Raw genomic sequence first — 26,414 nt, 5'->3', positions numbered from 1 at the left:
AGTCAACCACGATGCAGATGCAGCAGGCGTGCATTCATCCGTGCATCCTGCTTTCTCGGTGCATACGCACTCGCCCGTGTTGTTGTGTGCGTGTGTAGTTTTTGGAACTAAGCACCTTTCACTTCACTGGCGCGGATCGACACAAACAAAACCGAAGAGGCAAGAACAAGAACTAGCATAACGGAACTTTTGTAGAGGCCGCGGCGAATGGAAAACCAGTTACCTGTTAACCACGTCAGTTGTCTACGTCTCTTCTCCGTATCGCGACACAGCTGTCCGCGACTGTTTACGTTACCCACGCCTCTCTGACAGAGAGCAACAAGTGGTTGGCGTAGTTTGTTCTATTTTATCGTCACCGGGCACTTCGTTTCATGCGCGCCTCCAAACACATCCCGCGCTGATAGTAATGACCGGTAGATGACCGGAGCGGGCGTAACGCAATTGGTCACAATTGAATTATCAATCCTATAAACAAACCGTCTGGTCACTCGCAACCGGTTGTCCGGTTCACTTTGGCGGCCTGTGCGTTCTTCCACTCGCATCAATTAACCGCACAACACACAGAAACCGTTCGGCTTCTTTTTCACGACGCACCAAACAGGAATGATGACAGAGGAGGTTTTCCCCCACATTTTTGGTTCCATCGATTGCCCAAGATGGCGCTGCTATCGTTCTCGATATGTTGCCACCGCAAATCGAAGTTCGCCTTGAAAATATCACAAAACAAAACAAACCGCTTCTCGTCCGTCTTCAGTTGGTCCGTTTTTCACTAATTCCTTATCAGTGCGTGCAAGTCGAGTATCACACCGAAACGGAGCCTTAGTCCAACCAAAGCCATATTGCTACCGCAAGCCCCGTTTGCACATTCCACATGGATTGTTTGTTTATTTTCATATACAAAGAGTAACAAAAAAGGGTAATTTTCCTATTATAAAAAGATTCCTTTCGTTTCGTCCCGCGTGTTAAATGTGTTTTCCTGTGCTACTCACGATTTATTGTCAATTTCCACGAAACTGCTCTGGTCTGGTCGCCTTCTGGGTTTAAAATAATTGTCAATTTCGGCTTTGTAAAGTATGGTGTGCCCGGCAATTTAGCCTACGTCGATGCCGGCTTTTGTGCGACGCAATGTTACCCTAATAAATGCCTTCGAGTCAAAAGCCTTGAGAGGTAATCAGAACGGTTCCTTATCTTAAGATGCGCAATCTACGGTATAGTATTAAATGGTTGAAACGAGTGTTAGGATCAGTCAGTGGGTTAGCGAAAATATATATTTGATTAACCTATTTTGTTAGGAAATATCTCCCGAGTTAATAACGAGTTTGTATAACCCCAAGCAAAGCAAATGGAGATAGAAAGTCTTTTTTTTGACAGGACAAGGTATCAAGGAGATAATAAATAAATTTTCACAAACATTGTAAAAACATGCAAAATAATACAGCTCCTTACAGTATTACAAATAAATGATTACAAAGTGCCGAAACATGGCTCAGAAGCCAGCTTTAGTTGTGGCACGAAGGTTCTGGGGCATACGGGACGTTGCGGGTTAGTGTAGAGAGCGAAACAAATTGAAGGATTGAATATTTCCGCTAACAAAACAAATGTGATTCTCGATACTGTTCTTGAAGGTGTTGCTAAACGAAGCGCACATTATTGCTGTTTTGCTCCTTTCTGTTCGTTTCGTCACCGGTTGCGCTTGCGAGTGGCTGGTGCTGTGGTAGTGTTACTAGGGCATTGGAAAGCGTTTCACAAGTTTTATCGAAAGACTCTTCGGTAATTTCAGTGACCGGCAGCGAGGCAACATCCTTGAACCTATTGTTTGTAAGAAAGTGAAATCGGACCGGGGGACGCGTTAGGTTACCTTCGTTACCAAGTTGGGACCATTTTAACTGGACTGAAGATGAAACATTTTGAACTTACTTGATGGCTTTGTACTTGTCCTGTATTGCTTGCTGTTGCATGCAGGCCGCGTCCATGTGTGTTTTGTTCAAATCCAAAATGATGTCCTTCAAAGCCGTCAGTTTGTATCCGGTGTTATTTTCAAGCATCTTCGACCACATCGGAAGGTCAAGGGTGCGCCGTGCCAGGGCTAAGGCTCCAGCCGAGATTTTCGATGGAACATACGTCAAGTAAGGATCGGCCTCCAGCAGCGACAGTTCACAGAGGTACTGCAGGAATCGTAACATTTTTCATTGGCTGTGTCGACGATTGCCGCTAACGTTTTGCTACACTCACCATAGTCAAATATTTAACCTTGTCCGGCACATCGTTCATAACGCAGTAAATATTGGTGAATTCCAGCGAAGTGGGCACGGTCAAGTCAAACGAAAGAACCTTCAAAATCAGTTGCTCCATTCGCAGTACCTGATTTTTGGTGTACGTATCGTCGGTGATGTACACAAAGTCACTTACATCCGGGGGCATAATTTCTTCGTATTTCCTGCGGAGTAATAGAAGTATGCAGACAGTTAGCGATGTTAAAGGGGAAAGCAACGATGTCGTTGCAACTCCTTACGCTGCAATGAACATGGCAGCCGTCCCGACCAACTGCAACTTGGCACGAACTACCGACATGAAGCTTAGAAATCGATCAATGTAAGATACGGCCAATGCCAGCGTCTCACGGTGCAGCTTATATTCTTCGCAAACCTCTACAAGCCAATCCACCAGAATGGTACGCATGGAATGGGTAATGTCGGTCTGCTTCAACATATAGTTCGGCTTGGGACGGTTCCGTCTCTCGGCATCCTTCAGATAGAGAAGTATGTCCTCCTGATACTCTTCCACTTCGTAGAAGCGTTCCCTGTCGTTCTTCGGTATTGCAGTTTCATCGACAATGATCACGGATGACTTGTCCACCGACATAGGAGAGTAGCTATCTCCTACCGACATGGGAGTCTCCAGCAGCTCGGCATGTTTGATCTCGTGCAACGGAGCTCTAGAAAAACACGAAAGAGATCTGTAATTTCTCATCTTTTCCAACATCGGACGGGTTTACGCGCTCACCGTTTCTCGACCATCGGCTCTTCTTTCTTGAGCGCCACACATTCGGCAGCAATGCAGTTTTCCTTTGTCTCGTCGTACACCTGAAACCCTTTGAAGGTATCGCCGACGCTGGTCGATTTGGCTTTTGCAGGCAATACTGCCCTCGGCACCCCGGCATTTTCGTCTCCCTTTCCCACCTTCGGCAACAGTACGGCTCCGCCAGCGCGTTGTTGAGGTTTAGCTTTAGCATTCTTAGGCTGCGCGGTGAACAAAACGTTAACGTTAGACATCCTTCTGCGCAGGTGCCGAAACACGAAAGTATTGAATTTGAACTTACCGCCACATTTGAAATATTCGTGTGCATAGTTTTCAGCACGTTGAACATTGTTCGCTGCTGCTGCTGCTGGAGTGTCCCTGACGGCAACTGCTCGTTCTTGGACGAAATCCCGGCGATGCTCTGGCCTCCCAGGTGAGCCGCAGATTTCTTACTTCCCAATGGCGCCTGCACACGATTCTCCTTTTCGACATCCTCATGCACACGAAACGTCGCCATGTTTGCTCGCAATCCAACTGAATGTGCCCGGCAAAGGTAACTAGGATGGCTGATAAAATGGAAGGACTTTCGACTCTCGCTTCAAAGGCTACTGACACAAAGCGTGGCGTGCGTGTTAGCAGAAAAATTGTGTCTTTCAGCGTGTGTGCGTGTGTACGCTTCTTTTGCGTCGAAGGCGTTCGAATAAGGGAATATGTTTCAAATTAGCGGAAATCTTTTCGCCAAAGGCTTGGGTGTGCCAGCTTAACCGTCCGTGTTCCTGGACCTTGCCGTTCGTTACGTTCTGAGAAATGCGTTCTAGCGTGCCGTACTGTCCCGATCCCACCTCCAGAATGGGTCCTAATAAGCCATTTTGCCGCTTTCCGTATTCTGTTTCTTAACACGTTCACACAAATTTAAGATTCATCAAACAACGATGAAATACAATTTGAGACGAAATAAAAGAGAAGACGCCACCTTCAATCGGCGCGAACAGCACTGATGCGTGCGGAACGCTTGCTTTTCAAACAGAGCCTCAAACTTAAATGGAGGGAGTTCTTGCAACAGCTGTCGGCAACGGCCGCTCCTGGGTCTGCCCCATGGGTAGGTCCCTGCTAACGGCGTTTGTCGTCACTAAATGCACCGGGAAACACGCGAGTGTGAAAGAGACAACTACCGGTCCGTGATAGAATACAAAAAAGACAACCTCTTCTTTTTACTAGCGCCCTCTGGTGTTGCAGGTGCTTTCTACCACTTATCGTTTAACTATCACCGGATGGGCCATTCAAACGGCCATTCAAAAACAAAAAGTCAGTTAGTCTTATTGATGGTTACTGTTTCGTGTCTCATAACTGTTACTAGCGGGAACTACTTCACCTCGTAACTATTATTAGTTGCGAAATCGTATTGCTTATGCTTCATTAGCAAATGTTTCCACCAACGGCATGAACGTTGAGAAGAAGGTCATATGGATTACGACTAGGTTACAAACTATTTCTCTGCTATTAAGTCAAGAAAGTTGTTGTGAGATTCGCTTCGAGAAACTGCTCGATAACGGTTGTCCACGCGTTTCCGTTTCTCTATAGTGAATGAACAGAAGAACAATTTTATTGTAGTTCTATGCTTTCGTCGCCTAGATGGCGGTATTGGTCTTTAAGTTGCAAACAGTACTTTAACATTTCAATATCATAAATATTTGCTATAAGTGTATATAATTGCTAATATTTATAATATTGAAATGTTTAGAATAATAATAATAAGCACTAAATAATTGGAAACGGTACAAAATTCAGACACGAGTGCTCGATAGCGATCCAATTCGAGCACCTTAAGCCGCGGATATAAGCGTATAAACAGGTAGTGAACTTCACAATCAAACCGATTCCTGTTAATTCCTGATTGTTGCAAATTTATGATATTGAAATGTTAAAGTAGTGTTTGCAACTTAAAGACCATACCGCCATCTAGGCGACGAAAGCATAGAACTACAATAAAATTGTTCTTCTGTTCATTCACTATAGAGAAACGGAAACGCGTGGACAACCGTTATCGAGCAGCTTCTCGAAGCGAATGTCACTACAACTTCTTGAGTCTTTTTCTCAGTTCTAGTTCTCAGTCTAAAGTTTTTAACAGTCTAACAAAATTCCAAAGATCATGGATAAATTGAGAGTGTATAAACGCGGGACAACAGATTACACGAAGTTGCGCAGTAAATTATTAAACAAATCGGAATTGTTGAAAGACATTATACCAAAGACGCCTCTGAGGGAAAGGGAAACGCAGTGGGAAAACCTTGCACAAGAAATGGAAATGGAAGTGAAAGAAGTGAAAGAAATGTACAAATCTATGAAATTGTTAAACAGTAAAAAGGAAAAGCCGTTTAAAACATTTGTTGAAGAGTATAAATTCATTCCGCTTATACCGCAACCGAAAACGGAAATAAAAACATTCGACACGGTGACGAAAATACGTCGTAAAGCGCATGAAAGAAGACGTGAAAAAGCAGCCGCCAACAATAAACAGGTACATTCTCATTACATTTATTTTAATTCTTTTAATAATTAATCATATCTTTCTTTTATTAGCTCGGACCATTATCTTTAGTAACAACTGATTATAAAATCGAGCCTCGCGACTCAATGCACTTGTCCGTCCAAGAATTGATGTCACCACCACCTCAAACAGGCCAAGAGGTAAACATGTTATTTAATTTGAAACTTATTTATTAACTTGGAAATTTTTGGTCACAGCAGGAGCTGTACGAGGAAGATGCCGTGGAAGAGGACCAGCTGTACGAGGAAGATGCCGTGGTAGAGGACCAGCTGTTCGAGGAACAGTTTCTGCAGCTGCAGCTTCCAGCAAATACTTCCAGAAAGGTTGATTTGCTATTTTTGCTATATTTTCATTATACATTTATTAATGATTTCTTTCTTTTATTAGATTTCAGCAAGCAAGCAGCTGCACAACGACCAGCACCGGAACTCGGCCCCAGCATCTCCGGAACCATATGTAAATTTAGATAATATGCCAATGGAGGTTGGTGGCCAACTGTGGTACCAAACTCACACTCACGATGGTGGCGAAGTTTGGTGCCCGTACCCCCGAACGGGTTCGCCGGATGCCAAGAAAAGTAAACTGGACGACGAGCGGCTAACCGATCGTCCCCTAGCCGGCAGTTTGCTTGCCCAGCATTCCGTCTTGCAGCAAACGTTGCTACAAAACCGGTCACCAATTTCATACCAGCAACAGCAACAACGACAATCGACTATTTTGCAACGGAGTTCACCGGCCGCTGCTGGCAACGAGACGTTAACGTTACTGCATGCCGGTTCGAGTCGGAAACTGGTCAACTCGTCAAGCTTACAGCAACAGCTTCTCGAGTACGGAGTCGGAGTGGCGGAAGAACTGACCACACCACCCGTTTTGGTGAAAACACGAAGAACGTGCGGCGGATCGTCCCGTGGTGGTGCTGGTGGTGGTGGTCGACAGTCCCGTCGAGGATCTGGGGGTCGGTTGGCAGCGGCCAAGCTGTTGCCAAGTATGATGGCTGCCGCTGCTGCTTCTGCTGCCGCCTTTGATGCCCCGTTGGCGAGCGATGATCGGGACGAAGGCTCCAGCTCGGGAAAGACCGCAAAGACTCCTGCGGCAAAGACCGCAACCGCCCAACTCAACAACAGCTTGTCGGGCTGGGAATTGCCGGTAAACTTTTTCTTATAATTAAAATTATTTTAATTAAAACTTTTATTATACTGGAAATTTTTTGTCCTAGGTCCCCATTAACGACGAAGGGACAGCCCCGGAGCATCCGGAACCATATGTAAATTCAGAATATATGCCGCTGGAGATCGGGGATCAAATTTGGTACTCGTACGACGAGCGGCTAACTGATCGTCCTCTAGCCGGCAGTTTGCTTGCTCAACATTCCGTTTTGCAACAAACGTCACCAATTTCATACCAACAGCAGCAGCAACAGCAACAACTACAATCGACGATTTTGCAACGGAGAACCGCAACCGCAACGGCAACGGCGGTGACAGCCCAACTCAACAACAGCTTGTCGGGCAACATTAGTCTCCAGAGCGGTGACTTGTCATTCACCGGAAGCGAGGTGGAAAAAAATGGAACGGCCAGCAATAGCTCGATCGGTAGTGGGGCCAGCTCATCGACTGGTGGCATGATCGCCTCGATGGTTGCTTCTGGCGGATACCCGACCCTTCCGGCCAGCGCCACAGCAGGAGGAGGGAGCGTACGGCGTGGGGCGAGTCAGCTGTTGAAGGAAGTGTTGGCACACAAAAGCCACGATCAGGACTCCGCTATCTCCGCTCATCCGCGTCCGGTCATCGATGAGCGCGAGCATTTTCATAAGCGAGCATTCATACAATCATCTCCGGCCATCTCGCTGCATTCGCCATCTTCTCCGGCCATCCCGTCTGCAAATTTGCAGCTGCAGCTTCCAGCAAATACTCCTGAATTGATTGATTTGCTGGAAGCTGCAGCTGCAGATCCAGGCGTGGGGCAATTAGTTATTAATTATGTAGAATTAAATTTTAAATTTAGTTCTTTAGATATAAGTACAATAGACGATAGTTATTTGTTTAGGTTAATTATGAATGCGATTTTTACCGAAAATTTTTGTAAAAAATTAACTTGGATGAATGGTAGGGTAAGATTACAAAACAAAAAAAATATTTTTAAGTTAGTTAAGTTAGTTTTTAATAGTTTAAGTAAAAATAACATTAGTATTAAGGCCACAGACAGTAGTATTAAGTCTAAAATATGTAATTTGTTAAGGAATAATAAAAGAAAAAATTAAAAAATCACGCTGTCTCTCTAATTTATTCGCACAAACTTCTGGCAAATTATTATTATTAGTTATTAGTTAGTAAATTAAATTATTATTTATTTATTAGTTAGTAAAGTAAAGTTTTCTCGTCATGCAAATGCAAACCGTCTCTCCGTCTCATATATTTTTCACTATCTACTATCAGCATCACAACTTAACAAGTTTTCTGCAATTGTTCCCAGCATCATTTATCATCATTTATCATATATTGCATCGTTTGGGGTGCACTTTCATTATTTATAAGTAAATACTTATCGAGAAATGTTTCCCGATGCTTAAATTTACTTACGCTGAAAATTCACTATAAAACACTATTTTCACTTTCACTTCGATGTCTATTAGCGTGACAGAGACAGAAATTGCTGGCTGTCGCGTTCTCTTTCTTTAGGTTGCGTGGTGAGTTGAAGTTCTGTGGTGAGTTAGGAATGTTTACGTTCCGTTTTCTGACATATTCCCAATAAACGAACACAACGTGCGGTAAACATTGTAGAACCGATTTCCTGAGAATGGATGTTAAAACTTTCAAGTAAGTTAGGAAATAAGTCCTCATTTGCATAGTTTCATCGTTTTTTAAAATCATTCTTCCAGACTGATTCACCCGGTAAAATACTATAAGGATTATTTGGAAAATAATATTCGTCCAGATGGTCGCGAACTGGAGGATCTCCGACCGTTGGCCATCAGCTTCGATGCAATCAAAGGTGCCGATGGCTCGTCAATAGTGAAAATTGGCAACACGACCGTTGTGTGCGGCATTAAGGCAGAGCTAAGCGCACCCAAACCGCTTGAGCCGACGCTCGGGTTTCTGGTTCCGAACGTAGAGATATCACCAATATCGTCGCCGGCCTACCGGCCCGGGCCACCGTGCGAAGAAGCACAAGTCTACAGCCAATCCTTGGCTGACGCTATTAACCATTCTCGCTGCGTCGATCTGGAGCAACTGTGCATAACACCGGGAAAGTTGGTTTGGGTGCTTTACTGCGATCTAGTTTGCCTAGACCACGACGGGTCTGTTTTCGATGCCGCCGTTACTGCCACCGTAGCTGCCCTGCACACTGGTACCTAAGAAGCAACGCCCGACGATGGCCATAAAGTGTGGCTAACAGTGTTGCTTTTTGTTTTAGTAAAACTACCCAAAATCATCTACAACAGTGACACGGAGGAGACTGAGGTGGACCTTTCTGCGTTATCTTCTTTGGATGTCCATTGTGTTCCTGTGACGACATCTTTCGTAGTGATTTCAGAGTAATTTTGCAGAACAGCGAAAGTATCTGCAAAGTACTAACGATAACGTAAATAACTTTTCAGTCGAATTATCATGGATCCCACGGCGGAGGAGGAAAAGCTGGCCGACATGACACTGACCATAACTATCAGCGATGGCAAAATGAGCTTCTTGAACCAGTCGGGTGGACAGCCGATGGACCATGAGATACTGAAGAAATGCACCAAAAGTGCCACCCGCCGAGAGCGCTCGGTCAAAAAAATGATAACTGGTATGCTGCAAAAACGAAAAGAGCAAAAATAAAAATAACATAATGACCGACCGCTGAATGTGCTTTTAACCGTTGCAATGTCCCCGTGGAAGATTCTTGTAGTCATGATATCTTCACAAGGGCAAAAACTGATAATTATTTTATTTGTAGATAGCTTTCAGTTCCTTATTCCTTCGTAACAGGCATACATACACACCGGAAACTGTTGCATTCCTAGGAGGATTAGTACTGTTGGGAAGTTGCTTATTCAACACGCTGCTCACTGCAAGTATTTTTCTTTTCTCATATTCTACGTATAGTATTCATTGTGATCTTTTCAATATAAACTATCCTACACCATCGCATTTTTCAATCTACCGTTGGTTGGTAACCCTTCAAACCACTTCTAGTATGTCCAGCAACGGGTATAAATTCGCAGGAAACATCTTGCTAGTGCTCCCTGGGCAGAATTTTCAAACCAAACGAGTGAATGCCGAAACCCAACATTTACTTACAACCTGCATACTTTGGTGATCACCTTAGCAACTACTTTACATCTAAGCTAGGCTCCTTAGTTTATGACATTAGTATCCTGACGGTGGACGTCGATAACACGTTGCGTTGCGTTGCAAACGGTAGCTCTTCACATGATCCTCGAGACACTACTAAAAGCTGAAAAATTAAACTATAATTCGAACCAAGTGTTGGTTGCTGATGTTCAAAGTGGTTCTTCCAGAACCAGTGGTATACGGGTTGTGTATTGTATTGGGTGGTGTAAAATGGAAAGAAATATCCCTAATATTTGGAGCAGCTTTGTACGAGCACAATGAGATGTGCGAGATGGGGTCATAACGTAAACGTTTTTAAAACACTAATGTTGATAAAAGGTGTGACAGCAGTCTAGGAAAGCGAACAGAACAGTAGACTCGTTTCATTTATTTGCCCTATAATGGAAATAAAAATGAGCAATTGCTTAAATAATTAAGAATTTATTTACAGAAAAATAAAGAAAATCAGCTGCTATATTTTTCAGTCGTACACCAAACTGAATTTCTACTGTACACGGGTGTATTCACGCAAGAAGTAACGAAAACTACGGAAACATTTCATAGCAACCAAAATTTCTCCTATCAATGGGGCCACATAATTCCAGCAGTTTGGAGAGCCACACGGATATACTAATTTCTACCAGAACCAATCTGTCGTTTTGCTGTCGGTATGCAAATAACACTTTAAACTTTGTTTGTCGTATGAAGAAAGTAGCAGTTTTAAACCATCGAAGGTGTTTCTTCGTTCTGTCTTTTGCCGCTCTACGCATGCGGTAGATCCGATCGCCCTTATCTGTGCATTTTTTTTCTAGCTCTGTTAATCGACGCAGCCCAACGTTATCACTAACTAAAATTTGAAAAAATTTAACACTGCTCACCACACTTCTAACTAACGGCTTTCGCTCGAAACGTCCGATGAGTCGCCGCCCAAGGTTGCCACCAGAATGCGTCTTGTGTGTTTCGTATAGTTCACAAATTACAAATTTAAATATATTGGGATTCTGCATTCCTTTAAACTCGCCTCTTCGCTACGCTGATGTTAAGTCTTCAAATCTAACCATAAGCACTAGATTTCATTACACGTTAATATCAACATCTATAGCGCACTGTTTTGCCCTATTAACCGCTGTTTTCAACTCGAAATGAAAACTATAATGGCATTTACACTTTGTTCTCTTATTTCTCAATTCGTATCATTATGTAGCCATTTTCTCTCGATGCTTATATGTAGAAGAGTTGTTTGCCTTCGCCATGTTGGTTTGTACCCTTTCCACTGCTGGGACTAGTTGGGGACAAGACTACACACTTTACTTAGGGCCAGTTGCAGTGCGGGAAGTGTGGATGTCCTGTGGTAAACTCTGGTTCCTATTCCTAGAGCCATCCAATTCAACATAACGGCAGCAGTGTGCCGACCTGGTGATGTGTTTCGTAGTTTTACAGTGTATTTACGCGTTTAAATATTGCTGATAGCCGATGGTTCCCATATTTTCAGCTACCTCAGGATTTAAAACAATTTTGTTTCATTCACTAGCGAGCAGGTTTGAATAGAAACGAGAACGAAAGACAATACCTTGCTCGATTTTATACACACAAAGTTTTTAGCCCTTTTTTCTAGCTGACCGGCAGAAATCTAACTTATTTTGAGTACGACAGATGGGACTTTGACCAGTAGAATGCACGAAATATAAATTAGACTCGGTGGCGTTGCACAAACAAATATCCAATGTGCCCATGTAGCAATTACGATTTGTTTTACATTAGAACAACAAATTAAAACTCGATACCTATCATTTCGCAACAAATCGTTCCCGGGTGAATGTCGCACAAGCTGGTAGGGATGCTGGGTGACGAAAATTGACCATAAACCAAGTCATCAAATATTTGGCAAATGACTTTTACTGTACCCAAACGGAATCATCACTGTACACCCGACTGCAGTGTCAAATCTTTAAAAATTAATGTTCTATAAGGATAAACACGTGCGACATTAACGTGTTCAACCACAGAGTGTTGCATACTTGTGGCCGGATTGAAGAATGGATGGCTTGGTTGAGAAATCAGACCAACGAAACTGTTACACTGCCAAAGTATGCACCGGACAGAATTTCGCAGCATTTCATTGTATCAGCACCGTGCCAATAGAACCTATCAGCTCCATAGATAGCGTTAGGGAAACATTACCGCATCCGCTTCCACATGAAGTGCATTCGTGTTATTCATTGGTTTCCGCTTTTGTTCAGTGACCCATCTCTTAGACAACGCCCGTTAGAAGAGAACCCGTCGCAGTAACCTATCAACGCGCCTGGTGATAGCGATAAAACGACAATTATAGTAGAGGCCTAGTCCTATAGTACTTAACACTAACAGCTGTTTTATGATTTGAAGAGGACTTTTGCCAGACAGTTTTTCATTCCTCCAGCAAGTTGAGCATTTACTTATTCATGTCGGCCGCAGATCGTCGCCTGTGTTTGCCTGCAGCAGCTGCCAGGGCACTGATGCTTTGGTGCGTTTGCTGCGTTTGTGTAGTAACCGGTCCCACGGTAGCCGGGCTTGACAGAGAGAGTGGCGTCATCACGCTGCTGTTGATGATACTTATCTGTTGTGTGGACTGCGGTTGTTGCGGAGCCGACTGTTGCAGTATTTGTTGCGACTGTTGTGAAGTGGGTTGCTGAATGTGAATTTGAGCAGTGTTTGTGCCGACTGTTGGTTGGTTGCTGGCTGCCGTAAGAATTTGCTGCGTTTGCTGCTGCAGCTGAGGATGGTGCTGTTGCTGCTGTTGTTGCTGTTGCGCTTGCTGCTGCTGCTGAAGCTTCAAGTGCAGTTGTTTCGTGGTCATGACAAGTTGATTCGAAGTGGCGTTGGCAGTCACATTTAAAGCATTGCTCATCTGGCCAACGTGGTGAGAAGCTTTGGGAGCGATGGATGTGATTCAGTAATGCTGTTCACAGCGTTGTATCGGGTTTCTCAACTTACCGGAAATAGGGGTTCCAATCTTTACTGTGGATCCCCCGGCCGCTACCATTTGCCGGTGTTGAGCTACGCGAGCTGCAAGCTGTTTGGTCATGATGGGCGTCGTCCCTGCACCACTTCCCACTGGCAGCTGACCAGCGCGCGGTCGTTGACTTATGTTCAGCAGTTGTATCTGTTGCCCCGCCTGCCCTGCGTTAACCGTGAGTGGTGTGCCGGTTCTCATGCTCTGCTGGCCCAGTCCTTTCATCCCGGATGTCACGATTTGTGCTGGAAGTACCCAAAACAAGGTCAATCATTCGGGTATTCCCAATCGGACGGAGTGAACAGCATACCAATAGGAAGAGAAAGCAAACTGGAGCCACTTGTTTGGGGATTGGTCAAAACGACCGTTTGTGTCGTTTGCGAATTGCCAGTCAGTATGCTATTGCCGCCGCCTGCATTGATGGTGTGCACTGCTTGTGTAGTGTTGGTTACTGGAACTGATACAAGTAAACTGGTCGTTTGGCCGGAACTACTGGCACCACTACTGTTGAGCACACCCGCCGCCGTCCCGGATGGAGTGGAAAGCGACAGCGAAATGGGCTGAGCAAGTCCCGGGATTTGTACCTAAGACGGAAGAAAGAGTAGCGGATAACCTTGGTTTCTCACAAGGATGAAATAGAGGACGCGAGTACTTACCTGCACATTTTGCAATCCAGGAATTGACGCCATTGCACCGTGAAGACTGGCAAAGTTTAATCCTTGCAGGTTGACGGTAGTAGGCTGCTGCGGTTGCTGCTGAGCCGCAGAAACTTGCGCTTGACTTTGAGGCTGCTGCGATTGCGGAAGAATGGTAACCTGCGGCGGAGGACTAGAAAGCGGCGATATCGAGCTGGCGGGTGATTGTATTTGCAAATGGGTCTGAGGCTGCTGTTGCTGCTGCTGAGGTGCTTTCGACGATGGTATGGTAAACTGCAGTCCGGGGCTCGCTGTCAGGTTACTACTATTGGTTAGGTTTATGCTACTAGATGAAGTCAGTCTTTCGATTAATGCTGAGTTAGTGTTATTACTATTGCTGCCACCGACTCCCCCCGCACTGCCGCTCCCGGTGTTACTGCTGCTCAGGTTGTTGGTTGCCGCGTTCAAACCAACCACCGTCGTCGTTCCATCGCTGCCGAGCGCAATCGATGGAGCTGCAGACGATGCGGAGTTGTTGGCAAGCAGAGCACTTAAGCCGGACATGTTGTTGAATATAATGCTACTGCCACCGGTATTGCTGTTCAGTCCAATTCCACCATTGTTGTTGTTGCCGGAAAGGGAAGTGGAAGATGTGTTCGAATGATCACTGCCTGGCGAAGCAATGCTTTGCAGCTGCAGCTGGTCTGTTACTAAGGTACGGCTGTTGACGCTCCCAACTGAAGTTTGGACATTTGTTGAAGGTGCAGCAGTCAACCCCTGAATCTGCAGCTGAATCCCATCGCCAGCCGTTGCAACACCACCCGGGGTGTTGACGCGACGGATCGTACCACCCAGGGCTCCGGCAACGACGGCCGCCATGGACGAGGTGGTTCCAGTGGCTGGGTTTATATTGAGCACACGTTGATTCGTACTGTTGATGATCAGTTTGTTTCCCGTCGATGTGCCGGAAGTGGTGAAGGTTGCGGTGTTCCCTCCCACCGTTGTTGTCCCCGATGACGCCGCAGCGGCCGCAACGACATTAAAGCTTTGTGGCAAATTCGAAGTGGTAAGTATAGCCGGCGGTGATGCTAGTTGCGTGGCTAGCGCTGACATGGTCACGCGAATATTTCCTGCTTGCAACGGTTGCTGTGATTGCTGTGGATGTGACTGCTGCGGCTGTTGCTGAGATGTGACCGTGGTGCCTGACCCAAGATCGTTTGCTTGGATGTTGATCAGCTGCGTTTGATTGTTGGAACCAGTCGGAGCACTGCTCACCGTGATCAGGTTGGCGTGATTGATAATCCGATTCTGACCGGTTTGGGCCTGCTGTATGCTAATTTTGCGTGCTCCGACACTGTTGAAAAGAGCAGCGGCCGCATTCCCGCTTATAGTTGTTGTACCACCGGCGCCGGTTTGATGGTGGTGCACAGTATGTTGCTGCTGATGGTGCTGCAAGTCAGCGACCGTTTTGCCGGCCGGCAACGTAAGGCTACTGCTCAATACTGGGGAGTTGGTCATTGCTGCCGGAGCACTGTTTAGGAGACTAAGTATAGCCGCATTACTATTGGACTTCACATTCGACTGCTGCTGCTGTTGTTGCTGTTGCTGTTGTTGTTGTTGTTGTTGTTGTTGTTGCTGCTGCTGCTGCTGGCGATTAGTAAATTGATTGGCCGAATTCATAATGCTAATTGCAATGGCCTTAATTTCGGGATTGTTTGTATGAATTTGGTTGGGCTGCTGCTGATGCGACTGTAATTGAAGCGTTTGCTGGCCTTGTTGCGGTTGCTGCTGATGTTGCTGAGATTGCTGGGAAGCCACAGTTTGCTGTTGTTGAATTTGCACCTGAGTGGAAGGGTTTTGCTGGGCCAACGTGGAAATGAGATTTCCCGCACTGTCTCTAGTCACCTTCGCATTATCCAGCCTGACCAGCAGGGGAACAGTATTTCCGAGCGTTCGGCCACCAGCCTGATTGATGATAGTGGCTGTCTGTGCTCCGGAGGCAAACGTAAACCCTTGCGAAGCACCCGAATTGCCCACCGTGTTTCCGGTTCCAGCGTTGCTAGCAACTAGTTGCTGGTGTCCCGCCGCATTGGTGGTCATCGTAAGGTTCGATATCTGCCCGGAAGGCTGGACGAGCAGGAGTGATCCATTGCTCAGACTCAGTGTTTGCTGAGGTTGTTGTGTTGCTTGACCGTGCTGCGTAGGCTGTGACTGCAAAGTAATTGTCGTTCCTTGGGGAGTTGAAGCGGAAGTGCTGGTACTTATTACGGAACCACCACCGGTCCCGTCACTGCTGGTGGTGAACAGCTGTTGCTGTTGCCCAGACGAAACTAAGTGTTGCTGTTGAATATGAATCTGCGCATGTGGTTGCTGCTGTTGCTGCTGTTGTGCGTTTTGCAGCTGGGACTGCGTTTGCGACTGCGTTGCAACGGCCGCAGACGGACCAATGCTGATAATGTTGGCACCCGAGGCAGCCGCGGTAAGTATTTGCTGGTGAGCCAACGATGGGTGCGACGCCGAAGACAGTTGCTGCGCCGGTTGCTGCGACTGGTTGCCGGGCAGTGTGCTCGGATTCGTTGCATTCAGCGTAATGTTCGCACTGGCTCCGGTGGCCGAGGCTATCTGAGTGGCCAGAGTAGGGTTAGTTGCTTGCAAGCGCGTCAATAGCGCTTGCGTTGGATGGGACTGTAGTCGTTGTTGAATCTGCGAGATTTGTTGCTGCACCATAGTTTGTTGCTGCTGCTGCTGTAACTGTTGTTGATGGTGGTTTGAAGGTTGTTGTTGCAGCAACTGTTGGGGTTGCTGCTGATGTTGATGATGCGGTTGTTGATGCTGCTGCTGCTGCTGCTGCTGCTGTTGCAGTTGTTGGTGCTGCTGAACGTTCTGTTCTCGCATCCCGGCCGTATGAAGAACCTTAGGAATCTGCCCTGGTACCAGGTGTGTTATCTTCACAGATTTGCGACCCTCCTCGGTGAATATTTCGGTAAATTGCTGAATGTACCGATGCGCATGGGCGCGAGTTCCGAGCGAAAATTGGCAAGACTCTCCGTTGCGTTCGTTCTCCCGGTAGTCTCGATCGACGTACAGTTCACCGAGGTATTCCGAGTTCGACGGTCGTTGAAAGATCGATAGCTTAATGTGGTACACGCGCGTATCTCCCCGATTCACGACCCGGTCCGTCTCGAGAATGTATTCTTCCATCAGTTGCGGGATGCATTCTCGGGTTTCCTTCGGTGCCTCGTATTTGCGGGCGACCTTTTCCACATTGACATCCACGGGCGTCGCGAGCTCCGGTAACTCCAGGCTGGGTATGTTCACGGCCGGAACGACATCCGATGGTTTCTTCGGCATGGTGAAGCTAACGACGCCACGGCGAGCACTCTGCTGGCGCGGTGGCCGGGCCCTGTATTTGGTTATGAAGTCGCTCAACTCTAGTCCAAAGTTGTGCGTGAATTGATCGGTTTTCCGCTTTCGGTTGACGGCGACTTGCGAAAATTTCTTCGCCTGACGTCGTATCGGGGCCGTATTAAGCAACTGTCTTCGGTGCTGCTGGTTGATCGTCATTGTACCAACGGCCGGGTTCGGATCGAGGCACAGAGGTTCCGATGTCGCCAGCACTAACTGGCTTTCGAGAGCCAGTTTATCCTCCGCACTCCAGTCACCATCCGAAGTCAAAAGATTTATGTCGGCCAGCAGTGTCTAATACCAAGGAAACAAAGGCGTTTGATGAAGTAACCGACCTGTGGCCGACAGTCGCCAAAACTTACCTGATTGGTGGGCTTCAGCAACACATGAAAAGTATCACAGGTATGTATAGGAAACCATGGCCGATAATCGCGTACCTCGGCAATCACGCAACCACAATAGAAAAGACCTGGGCACTTGTTCGCTAGTATGTCCACTAACAACAAGGGAAGCTCTTCGCGGTCGATGCAATCCAAGAGTTCTTCCTCTTCATATGGCCAGCGCATAGTTTCCTGCAGGTGTTCGCTGCTTGTATCACTCGACGATGCACTGTCCGACACCAGCTGTGGAACTACCCCGGCGCCTACTATCGACGTAACCATGGTGCCACTCTTCGATGGCTAAAAAGCAAAATAGAATCCAGGTCAGTGCAATCGACAGTGAACGTTTTCTATGGTGAATTGCATACATTACGACCACCGTCATCTCGCGGTCCTAACCGGAACGCGAGCGAGTATCCTTTGTTTCCCGGATACAGATTAACGATCAGCGTGTTGAGATGTTCGCGGATTAAGAGCTTTTCGAGCAGAAAAGACGTATTCTTCAAGCTAAGTCTATCGACTTCGGCACTGTCCTCGGCCAGCAGCTCCAGATACAATTCTCTAAGTTTGTCATGTATGTTAAACTTCGCACTACCGATACAGCTGGCCACCCCCGTAAAACCAACGTTTGGTAACCTTTGTGCCGGGGCTGCACCGGAACTGGAGCCACCGTGACTCCCAGTGGTACCGCTATTGCTATAGTTACTGCCGCCAACACTGCCACCACTGAACCCGCTGCCACTTCCATCGGCACCGCTATTGCCTCCACCCGCGACATCTGGTGCACTTCCATGCTGGTGATGAGGTCTGTGCTGATAATGATATTGCTGCGATTCCTGATGCGTCAAATGAAGATTCGCTCTCGTGGAAGACAATGGCGCAGACGACGTTGAAAGTTGAAGTAAGAACGACGATGAGGATGCCGGCGACGACGACGATGACGTGGGGGAGCCAGAGAGTTTAGATTTTTTGGATGGCGTTCCACTTCCGAAGCCTGACGATTCGCTAGCCACCCGTTTCTCCGTGTGATGAACGTTGTAGTGGCTATGATGATTGACTATTTGGGCTTGCTTCGGGCTGCTGCCGATCTGTTTGAGTAGTAATTGAGTGGTGCCGGATGCGGGTGTCGTCGTCGTCGCCGCCAATGTTGATCGCTCCGTCGGAGAGGACGAAGGTGATGGAGATGCCAGTAGCGAAGCTGGCGGGGAAGTGGAATGGCCGGCAGTTAGCGACGCAAAGGTTGGCGATGGTGAAGCATTTGAACTATCCCCAGGTGATGCGGATGTGTTGAACAGCGGGGTGCTGTCGTTAAGCAGGGGGCTTGGCAGACTGGGATACTGTGGCGGCGGATCGATCAACAGAGAAGATTGCCGGGATGGAGATTTCCTCAGCTTACGATAAGCATCATTTAGCATAAACTGTAATGGACCGTAAGCAAAAAGACACGACATTTTGACACAACCGAAGAAGAAATGCATTTTGGGATGCAATACTTACATCGGCTTCTTGGCATGATGCTGTTTCCAAGCTTTGCATTGTGCTCTTTGCCACCGCAGGTCTGATACGTCTGCTGATTCATCCAACCAAGGAACGGACCGTGGAAATCGCAGTCTTGGGAACGAATTGATTGAACTACGTGCGAATCGGCCTCTTGCTACATCGAATGGCCAGCTTGAGAATCCTGTCAAACGAAGCAAGAGAATGATCAATCAATCTATTTTGTGCCGGACACTCTGTTTTGCTGTTGGAACATCACTTTTCTAGTGCCTCGTGCACTGTGCACTGAGATCTAGCTTTGATTTGAACAAACTGCGAGCTCCGTAGCTGTCCACCTTTTCGATCTTCATTCTGCCGGCAGTAGGCCATAAACTACGACTACACATCGCCATGCGCAGAACTACACGATACGGAAAGACGATTTAGATCTTCAAAATCGTCCTCGACTGGTTAACTCCTTAGCTGCGTAGTTATTATGGTCGTTTTCACTTGACTAGAGGATTATTCTGCCACCAAGGATCAGGCTCATCGGCAGGTACACCATCATTTTCACACAAACAGCTCAGCAGAAGAATCTTCTTTCGCGAAAGCAGCCGTGAGAGAAAACAGGATGAGATTCAATTGTTGATAAAAATCGACAATAGAGACAATTTCTTCGAATGCTTTCATCTTCTGTTATCGCGATTACTACTTACGACACCGCCACCCCGAATGGGATTTGTAAACTACTCTCAACGATTGCTAATACGGTACGTGGGGATGGTTTCGATCCGGCTCCAGAACTAGCTGGCTAGCGAAATTGTACCGATAATCGGGCATTTGTGGTTGGTTTTGCATCTTTTCTATGTGTTTACCAGATTCACGGCTTATTCCGGTGGTTCACAGAAACCTGGTTTCACTGTTCAGCTGAAGCGTGCAAAAGGACAACAGCAACAACTAACGTCGCAGGAATCCTTGGTCCGATTTTTCCAGCACGCTACCTTATCACTTATTTGCCGATTTGTTCGCGTTGGAAAACTGTGTTACGAACGCGGCGCGAAACAATGATCGAAGTTGTTTTTTCACAAGATATCCATTTTTTTCTTCGCTTCGCCCTTTCTCGAACAGCTCTTCTTGAATCTGATGGTTTTGGTGTGTGTGTGTGTCGCTGTTTTAATACGAGTTTGACAGTTCAACTGAGAGAGCGAGAGCCACATTTAGAAAGAGCGAGATGGCCATATTTTGCATGCTGCAATGTCAGACGAACTGTTTACATCGACAGGCTCAAAACTCAAATTGAAAAATGTCAATGAAATATTTCAACGAAAGGCTTTAGCAAGAAAAGTTTGAAAATCGTAGTAACAGTTTTAACAAACAAGAAGTGAGAATTTTGAGAAAATGTATGATATTTTGAACGTTTTTCTACCGCCTTTAGCTGCGTTGGGTGTGTAATGTGTAAGTAACCAAAGATGTACCGATTATTTTCACAAACTTTCCCTGTTAGATGTTTCCTTCTCTCGTGCAACGGTTCCACTTTTCATTTGTTTCGTGGGTTAGAGACCAAAGTCAAATGTAAAGCAGTGACCTGTTTAAACCTTGACTCGCTTATTGTTAATAAAATGTTGCTCATCAGTTTAACTCTGCCCTTCAAAGACTTCGTCATCACCATCAGCCCCAGGAGTCCAGATCACCTCCTCGGTCCCTGATAGCCCGGCTGGTAAATTCTTATAGCTTCCATTATTAATTGCACACACAATACGAAAGTTTAGCAAGTTCGGCGTGCGGCTGACAAGGGCATCCAACTTTTCGAATCATGCTAAAGTTGTAAATTTACTAGCAAGTGCCCAGCCGCAGGAGTTACGTGGGTGGATTTGTGATATCTGCTCTGCATTCCAGCTCATGTAGCATCAAACACGATCCAGAATGAGCCACCATGGCGAAGACAAAGTTCGCAAGTCTTAGTGCCTCCTCTTGATGTTCCCATTTGCATCACAATACGAAACCTTCAACCAGGGCGTGTAAGATTGATGGATGGTTTAGCGGCAGGATATGTGTAGTAAAGGGTAGTTAGCGTTAAAATGCCGTGAACCCAAAGTAACATGATCTGGCGGGACAGGCATCAAACGCACGAAGCCACGCGCAGTGCTACACGTGTTAACGCCCCAACGTCCGGGAGTGCGTGGCACGTCTCGATTATTGTTTATTGTGTCTCCTGGTCGATGTTGAGGAGAAGATGAAAGGTTCAACTATTTACGAGATTGTTACACCGGTGTACTCCATCCCGAACGGCTGCCGATAAAGGCCTTCTGTGGCGCTCTTGTTCCGCGGTTTCGTGGCCACGACCTCGTCATCGATGTCTGATGTTTCAAAGGCTTCAGGAGGGTGGCTATGAGGTCTGAGTCTGGCAAGCACCGATCGTAACATGCAACTGTACACCACACGGTGGCTGATGAGAGCAAAAGGAACCGGAACCCGGAGCACACTAGCACACAAAATGGAAGACTATCGTTTTTGGGAACAGTTTTGATTGTAACTACTATCGGTAGGACATAGATATGAACCTAAGTCGTTAAAATGGGTCTCGAAATGAATAGTTGAAAATTCAGATTTATATTTCAATCTTTGATTTTTCGATTATTGTAGCAAACAAAGTAATTCGCCAATCTGGCTGACCATACCTTGTGTGCCCCACTGTAAAGGCTCAGCGTGGCAGATACAACGTCGTGCATCATGGGCGGTATAAGAGTGAAAATAAAACAGCAACCAGCAAAACCGGTAGCGCGCCGGAACAACTGCGGTACAAGTCGGTGGCGATTTAAACGCAAGGACTACAATTTATCGGCCATACCGAGGGCGGGAGGCTGTTTCGCTGTTTTTACTCTTCTGCTTTCGGTTGCATCCAATTTGCTCCTGAAGGGAGCTTTAAAGGGCCCGTGCATTGTCCATCGAGACGGCTTAACCAATGGATGTTCTACGCTCATCTACACACTTTGGTGCTAATTTGTTCTACATTTAAAGAGTAGGATCTATTTAGTATTCTCCAATTTGTACTGTTGGTTTGAGTTTGCAATTTCAATTAATTTTCATTTCCTTTTTCCAAACTCAAGGCAGACGGTTTTGAATGCTAGACCGTGCTGCAAAGTACAGATGGACAACAGCATCCTTATCTCCCGCTCCGAAAGCCTCATATCAACCGGGCACAAAGTTTAAAATTAAACTGCGTCCACTTCAAGCTAAAGCTTTCCGAGGTAAAAATATCAAACCTGAAAGAGCTGAGAGTTAAATCGCTCAAAATCCTACTTCACGAAAGTTCTTCCTACCCCTTTCCAACAATTCTTGAACCTTGGCCGCTGTTGTTCCGCTCGTCGGTCGGTGTGTGTGTGTCGCTGCAAAGGACGCGTCACATCCGGAAGTCCCCGGGAAAGCTTCCGTGTCTTTTGAGGCCCGGTTCCGGGTGCCTAACTTTTCTCATTTGCAATAAATCATTTGGCTACTTGCAGAGCAAGGCCAGCTTTGGCCGGGACCGGTTGGATTCTTCCAAGGACCGCTGTGATACATAACCTGTTGGCTGGAACATAGTGCGTGCGATTGGCCAACGGCCAGCACGCCAGCCAGGATGTGCTAACCGTTTTTTTGTTTTGCTCTGGCTGACTAAAGGGTTGACATGTTTTGTGACCATCACGGCAGGATGGTGCGTTGCATTCGGTTATCCCAACCAGGCCTGTAAGTGATGGACGACGTTCGGAAGAGGGTCGCTTTTTAGCCCCCCGCGTTTAAAGCCATCTCCGACGAGTGACTATTATTTATGGCCTAAAGGCGATCAGTAAAAAGTGAATCGAAGACTAGCGACTAGCAGACATAATGGGTTTTAGGAAGAATCTACGGACTTTTTTAAAGGTAGAATTCTATACAAACGTATGTTCTGAAGCAGGTAAATAGTTATAGAGTCGAGAAGTATCCAAGCTCAGGATTTAACGGATTCGGATCGCTCATAGCCAACTTACTTATTTTAGGAAAATATAACAAAAATCCTCACTTTTTTTAAATGACCGCTGGTTTATGACCGCTTTTTTCCCATAGTGTAGCGGTGGAGTATTTCCGGAGAGTTTCCCGGAGAGTTTCCCGGAGTTTTCCGGAGAGCCGCTCAACGGTTCGTGAGCATACTCTCTGGCGTGGTTTTTATGCTACCGCCGAACTTAACGAACGCGAACTCGAACGAACGGGTTCGCGTCTCGCGAGGCCAACAGCAAGGATTTGTGACATGCGAAGGAGTTTTTGCCGAGCATTCCACCGTAGCGCGTGGCCGGCGTTTTCGGCGTTCGAGAACCTGCTTCAATCCATCTTCCAACCTAGGATATAAGACTTTAAAACCTGTAGAAATATTGTGTCCCTTTTTGATGGCCATCAACTGCTGAATGGAACAGCGCTCCTTAGGGGTCGAATTGAAGATTGTTGCCGCATGTCAACGTCTGGATTGAATGGTTATAGACCATTTGATTCCGGCTATGTGAACTTTTTCTTAAGTCTTTAACAAAAGGTTTGGCTTAAAGATAGGAGTAAACAGATATGTCAAATTTTAAGGTGTCTATTTTACACAAACCAATTTGAACTCATTTCAATAAGTCTTCTTACTTGGATTGAGTCCCTGGAATTCGGTATGGTATCAAGGGGCCTTACGGGAGACGAATAACATATGACCAACGAAAACGGGAGCAGAAGCACGTTCCAGTTCACGATATCACGTCGCCGACGGTGGCAACTTGCGAGACAGTGACAATGTCCACATTCTGTGTTCCACCATTAGCTGGGCCCTGATGGGACCCATCACTCCGCAACCATCCGCGCCAGGTTGATCGCTATCGGGTGAAAACTCAATTAATTCCACACGTGGTACCGTCTGGACGGTAAGTCATCTCGTGGTTGGTCGTCCCGGGCTCGTCCAGTTTTCATGGTCAGCAACAACGGGCTCATGACCGAGCGTGGTCGTCCCAACGTTGCCCCGTTGTTTGCATAAGTCCCTGGTTTCCGTGCTGACAATGTCATGAAGGTGCCTTAATTATCTTGTGACGATAGATTTATGTACCTTGCGGCCTTGAAACTGTGTGAAGTGAATTTGTTTTCTCATTTTACAACTCGAAAACTCGAAAATAGTGTTGAGAGCAGAGATTGATTCCAACAGTGAATCGAAACATTGAATCGGTCGACACCAGCTTGTATCATCAGCGAGCCCTAGCGCCGGAAGTGTAAAATATTTCCTGTAAACGTGCCAGAGTGTTAAATGGGCCGTGCCGAGCGGACGGGCCGTCAGCCATCGATAAATCTTAGATCACGCTATCGGCGTCCCGTATCAGACACCGGAGCCCACGGATCGAGGCGAGGTCGCAAAAACCGGAACTCCGCCGGCCCCGGGTATCGATTTTAGGACGGGTGTCAAACGCCAACCGAGAGGGCGTTTCAAGATGCGGCGATTAAAACTATCAACTCGTTTAAGCTCGATGTCCCGCGTGCCGTAGACACCGATCGATATCTGTAAGCTATGCTGGAGGCTGCCTTTTTTCCCTGTCCTTTCTGCCTTTCGTCGATCGGATGGATCAGCGGGAGGCTTGCGGCGTTGACGCAGCTGTTGGCACTCCTCTTGGCCCTCGTGGACTTCAGCGGGTCGGTTTTTGGAGAGAGCGAATGGATTTCGCTGTGCTGGCTAAGTGTCAATCGGATCCGGCATTCGAAGCCCACTTTTTGTCTCGTTCCAATGATGATTGCTGGATATGCTTCCGCCCGTTATGGCCAGGTTTTTTTGCTTTTCCCAAAACCTCTTTGCAGAGTTCGCAGTCTGTTACAATTGGAGGTTAAAATGCAGACCTAAGGACGTTTCAGTTGTGATTGTTGTCTGCATGGTTCGCTTCCAACATTCCGGCCATCACTTGGATGAACTGTGTTTGCCTCATTGATCCTTGAGAAACACTTTATTCTGCCTTTCCCTATGATCAGCACTAAACCTTACGCATATTTAATCTAAAAAAACATCCACAGGCCTGTTACCTTTCATGGCCTTATCTAATAGAGTGAGCAAATGGTTGGCCTCAATGGGTTCGAACCCGAAATGCCTTGCGGGAGTTTTGCGTTGATCGATGTTGAGCATTTGTTTGCCTTGGTGTGTTAAATTAATATGCAAATTAGTGTGAGAGGGCTCTCCGAATGTTAGCACCAATTGCGCAACGCTTATTCGAAGGTGACCAGTTCCAACCGTTGCCACAGCGTTGGTTTAGTTTCAAATTCTTGTGAAGGCAAAGTAAACTCCTTCAAGTTATTTTCCATCGCGCATCTTTTTGGTTCGAATTTCAAAACCATGGATGCAGGGGGGGATTTGGAGGGTTTTGGAGTCATGTTTGACTCTTATCAATCACCAGAAACACCGAATGGGCGAACGAAATCGGGATCTTCTTCGCATCAAAAATGCCACTCTGCGTATCTCGTGAATGACGGATCGCCCTACGCCCGTCCGTCCCACATGGGTGGTGATGCGTATCTGTTGACAGGGTCGGGAACCCGGGGAACGTGGGAATTATGAAATCTGCTCCACAGATGACCCGGGACCCGCAGCACATCGCAGCATCCCCGCCGAAGCTGTCACCGGGCTGGCGGGCTATGCTGGGGATCCCGAACTCGTTAAAACCAAATCAGCCGAAGCGGATGAAATTTTTGCGCCTGACCTACATTTCCGGTACATGACTGACCGCTTGATTGATTGGAAGTGCGGCGGCGGCCATCCCCGCTCCTGCTCGTCCATCCCCGCTGCTTCAAGTGCTGCCTGCTCTGGCTCTGGCTCGTTGACTCGCTGAAGTGATAGGTGATCGAAAGGCACTTCTCAAGAGGAAGGCAAACTGATTTTGCCCCGGTCCGTGATTGACGGGGCCATGTTTAGAATCGCATTAGCGCCGCCGGTCGCCGGCCGCCGTAGTTTGTTTGCAAGCCGAACGAACAAATAGTGCGCTGTTCGATTTGCATTGTGATGTACTACCTCGATCCCGGGAAGCCGTCGGAATTGACGCGCCAGTGGATCTCGAATGGCCTAGACGAACGGTAAAACTGAAAGTCCTGTCTTACAGTATCTATCACGGCGTAGTATTTTACAGTTTATTAATTTTGTAGTTTGCTATTTGATGGAAAGAGACTGAGTGCGATAATTATTTTACTGACCTGAATTTTGATGGTGACCCGAAGTTTGATTGAAGTTTATGAAAATAATATATTAATTAAAATTGATAATTGATTTACTTTAAATGTTAAATAATATTAGTATTTTTTGTAATCTTGATGTTTTGATGATCGACTGGAATTATCCCCCTTTGATATTGAGCGTTGAGAGAATTCGGATCAAGTTGACCAACGACCAATGGGCCACCACGGTGGACCATCAGGCCATTCAGCACATCATAATTTGACGAGCACGCGATATCTCGTTTATCAATCAAACCGCGCACATCAACGGACCATTTATCGGACCCCACTCTTCTCGTTTCATAAGCCGCGCTTTCAATTCGCTCCGCTCCGTTGCGGTACTCGTGTCTCGTTTGGGACTCGATTTGGGTTTCTTTTTTTCCCGGGGTTGGCCAGTTGGACCCTTTCAACGCTCCGTTTGCGCTCTCT

At 46.6% G+C, this 26,414-nt stretch overlaps 3 protein-coding genes across 3 annotated transcripts; 1 reads left to right on the top strand and 2 right to left on the bottom strand.

The window, feature by feature from the left end:
* Positions 1-874: 874 nt before the first annotated feature.
* LOC128267323 (G2/mitotic-specific cyclin-A) lies at positions 875-3,857 on the bottom strand. Its single transcript, XM_053004132.1, has 6 exons — positions 3,320-3,857; positions 3,004-3,239; positions 2,513-2,935; positions 2,233-2,437; positions 1,918-2,165; positions 875-1,809 (listed from the first exon to the last, which is right to left on the bottom strand). Exons 1-6 carry the CDS (start codon positions 3,533-3,535, stop codon positions 1,632-1,634), a joined length of 1,506 nt encoding a protein of 501 aa, XP_052860092.1. The 5' UTR covers positions 3,536-3,857; the 3' UTR covers positions 875-1,631.
* A 4,505-nt stretch (positions 3,858-8,362) lies between these two features.
* On the top strand, positions 8,363-9,395 carry LOC128267327 (exosome complex component RRP43-like). The gene is made up of 4 exons (XM_053004136.1): positions 8,363-8,382; positions 8,445-8,914; positions 8,981-9,101; positions 9,165-9,395. Exons 1-4 carry the CDS (start codon positions 8,363-8,365, stop codon positions 9,382-9,384), a joined length of 831 nt encoding a protein of 276 aa, XP_052860096.1. The 3' UTR covers positions 9,385-9,395.
* Positions 9,396-12,310: 2,915 nt separating this feature from the next.
* LOC128267313 (mucin-17) lies at positions 12,311-18,827 on the bottom strand. The gene is given in 7 exon segments (XM_053004122.1): positions 12,311-12,786; positions 12,853-13,116; positions 13,182-13,455; positions 13,528-17,205; positions 17,274-17,591; positions 17,630-18,709; positions 18,789-18,827. Coding segments are annotated over 7 exon segments (6,129 nt in total).
* Positions 18,828-26,414: the final 7,587 nt, after the last annotated feature.

This window comes from Anopheles cruzii, chromosome 2 (genome assembly GCF_943734635.1).
Source record: "Anopheles cruzii chromosome 2, idAnoCruzAS_RS32_06, whole genome shotgun sequence".
Taxonomy (NCBI): Eukaryota; Metazoa; Arthropoda; class Insecta; order Diptera; family Culicidae; genus Anopheles; species Anopheles cruzii.
This window is presented reverse-complemented; position numbering and strand designations above follow the sequence as displayed.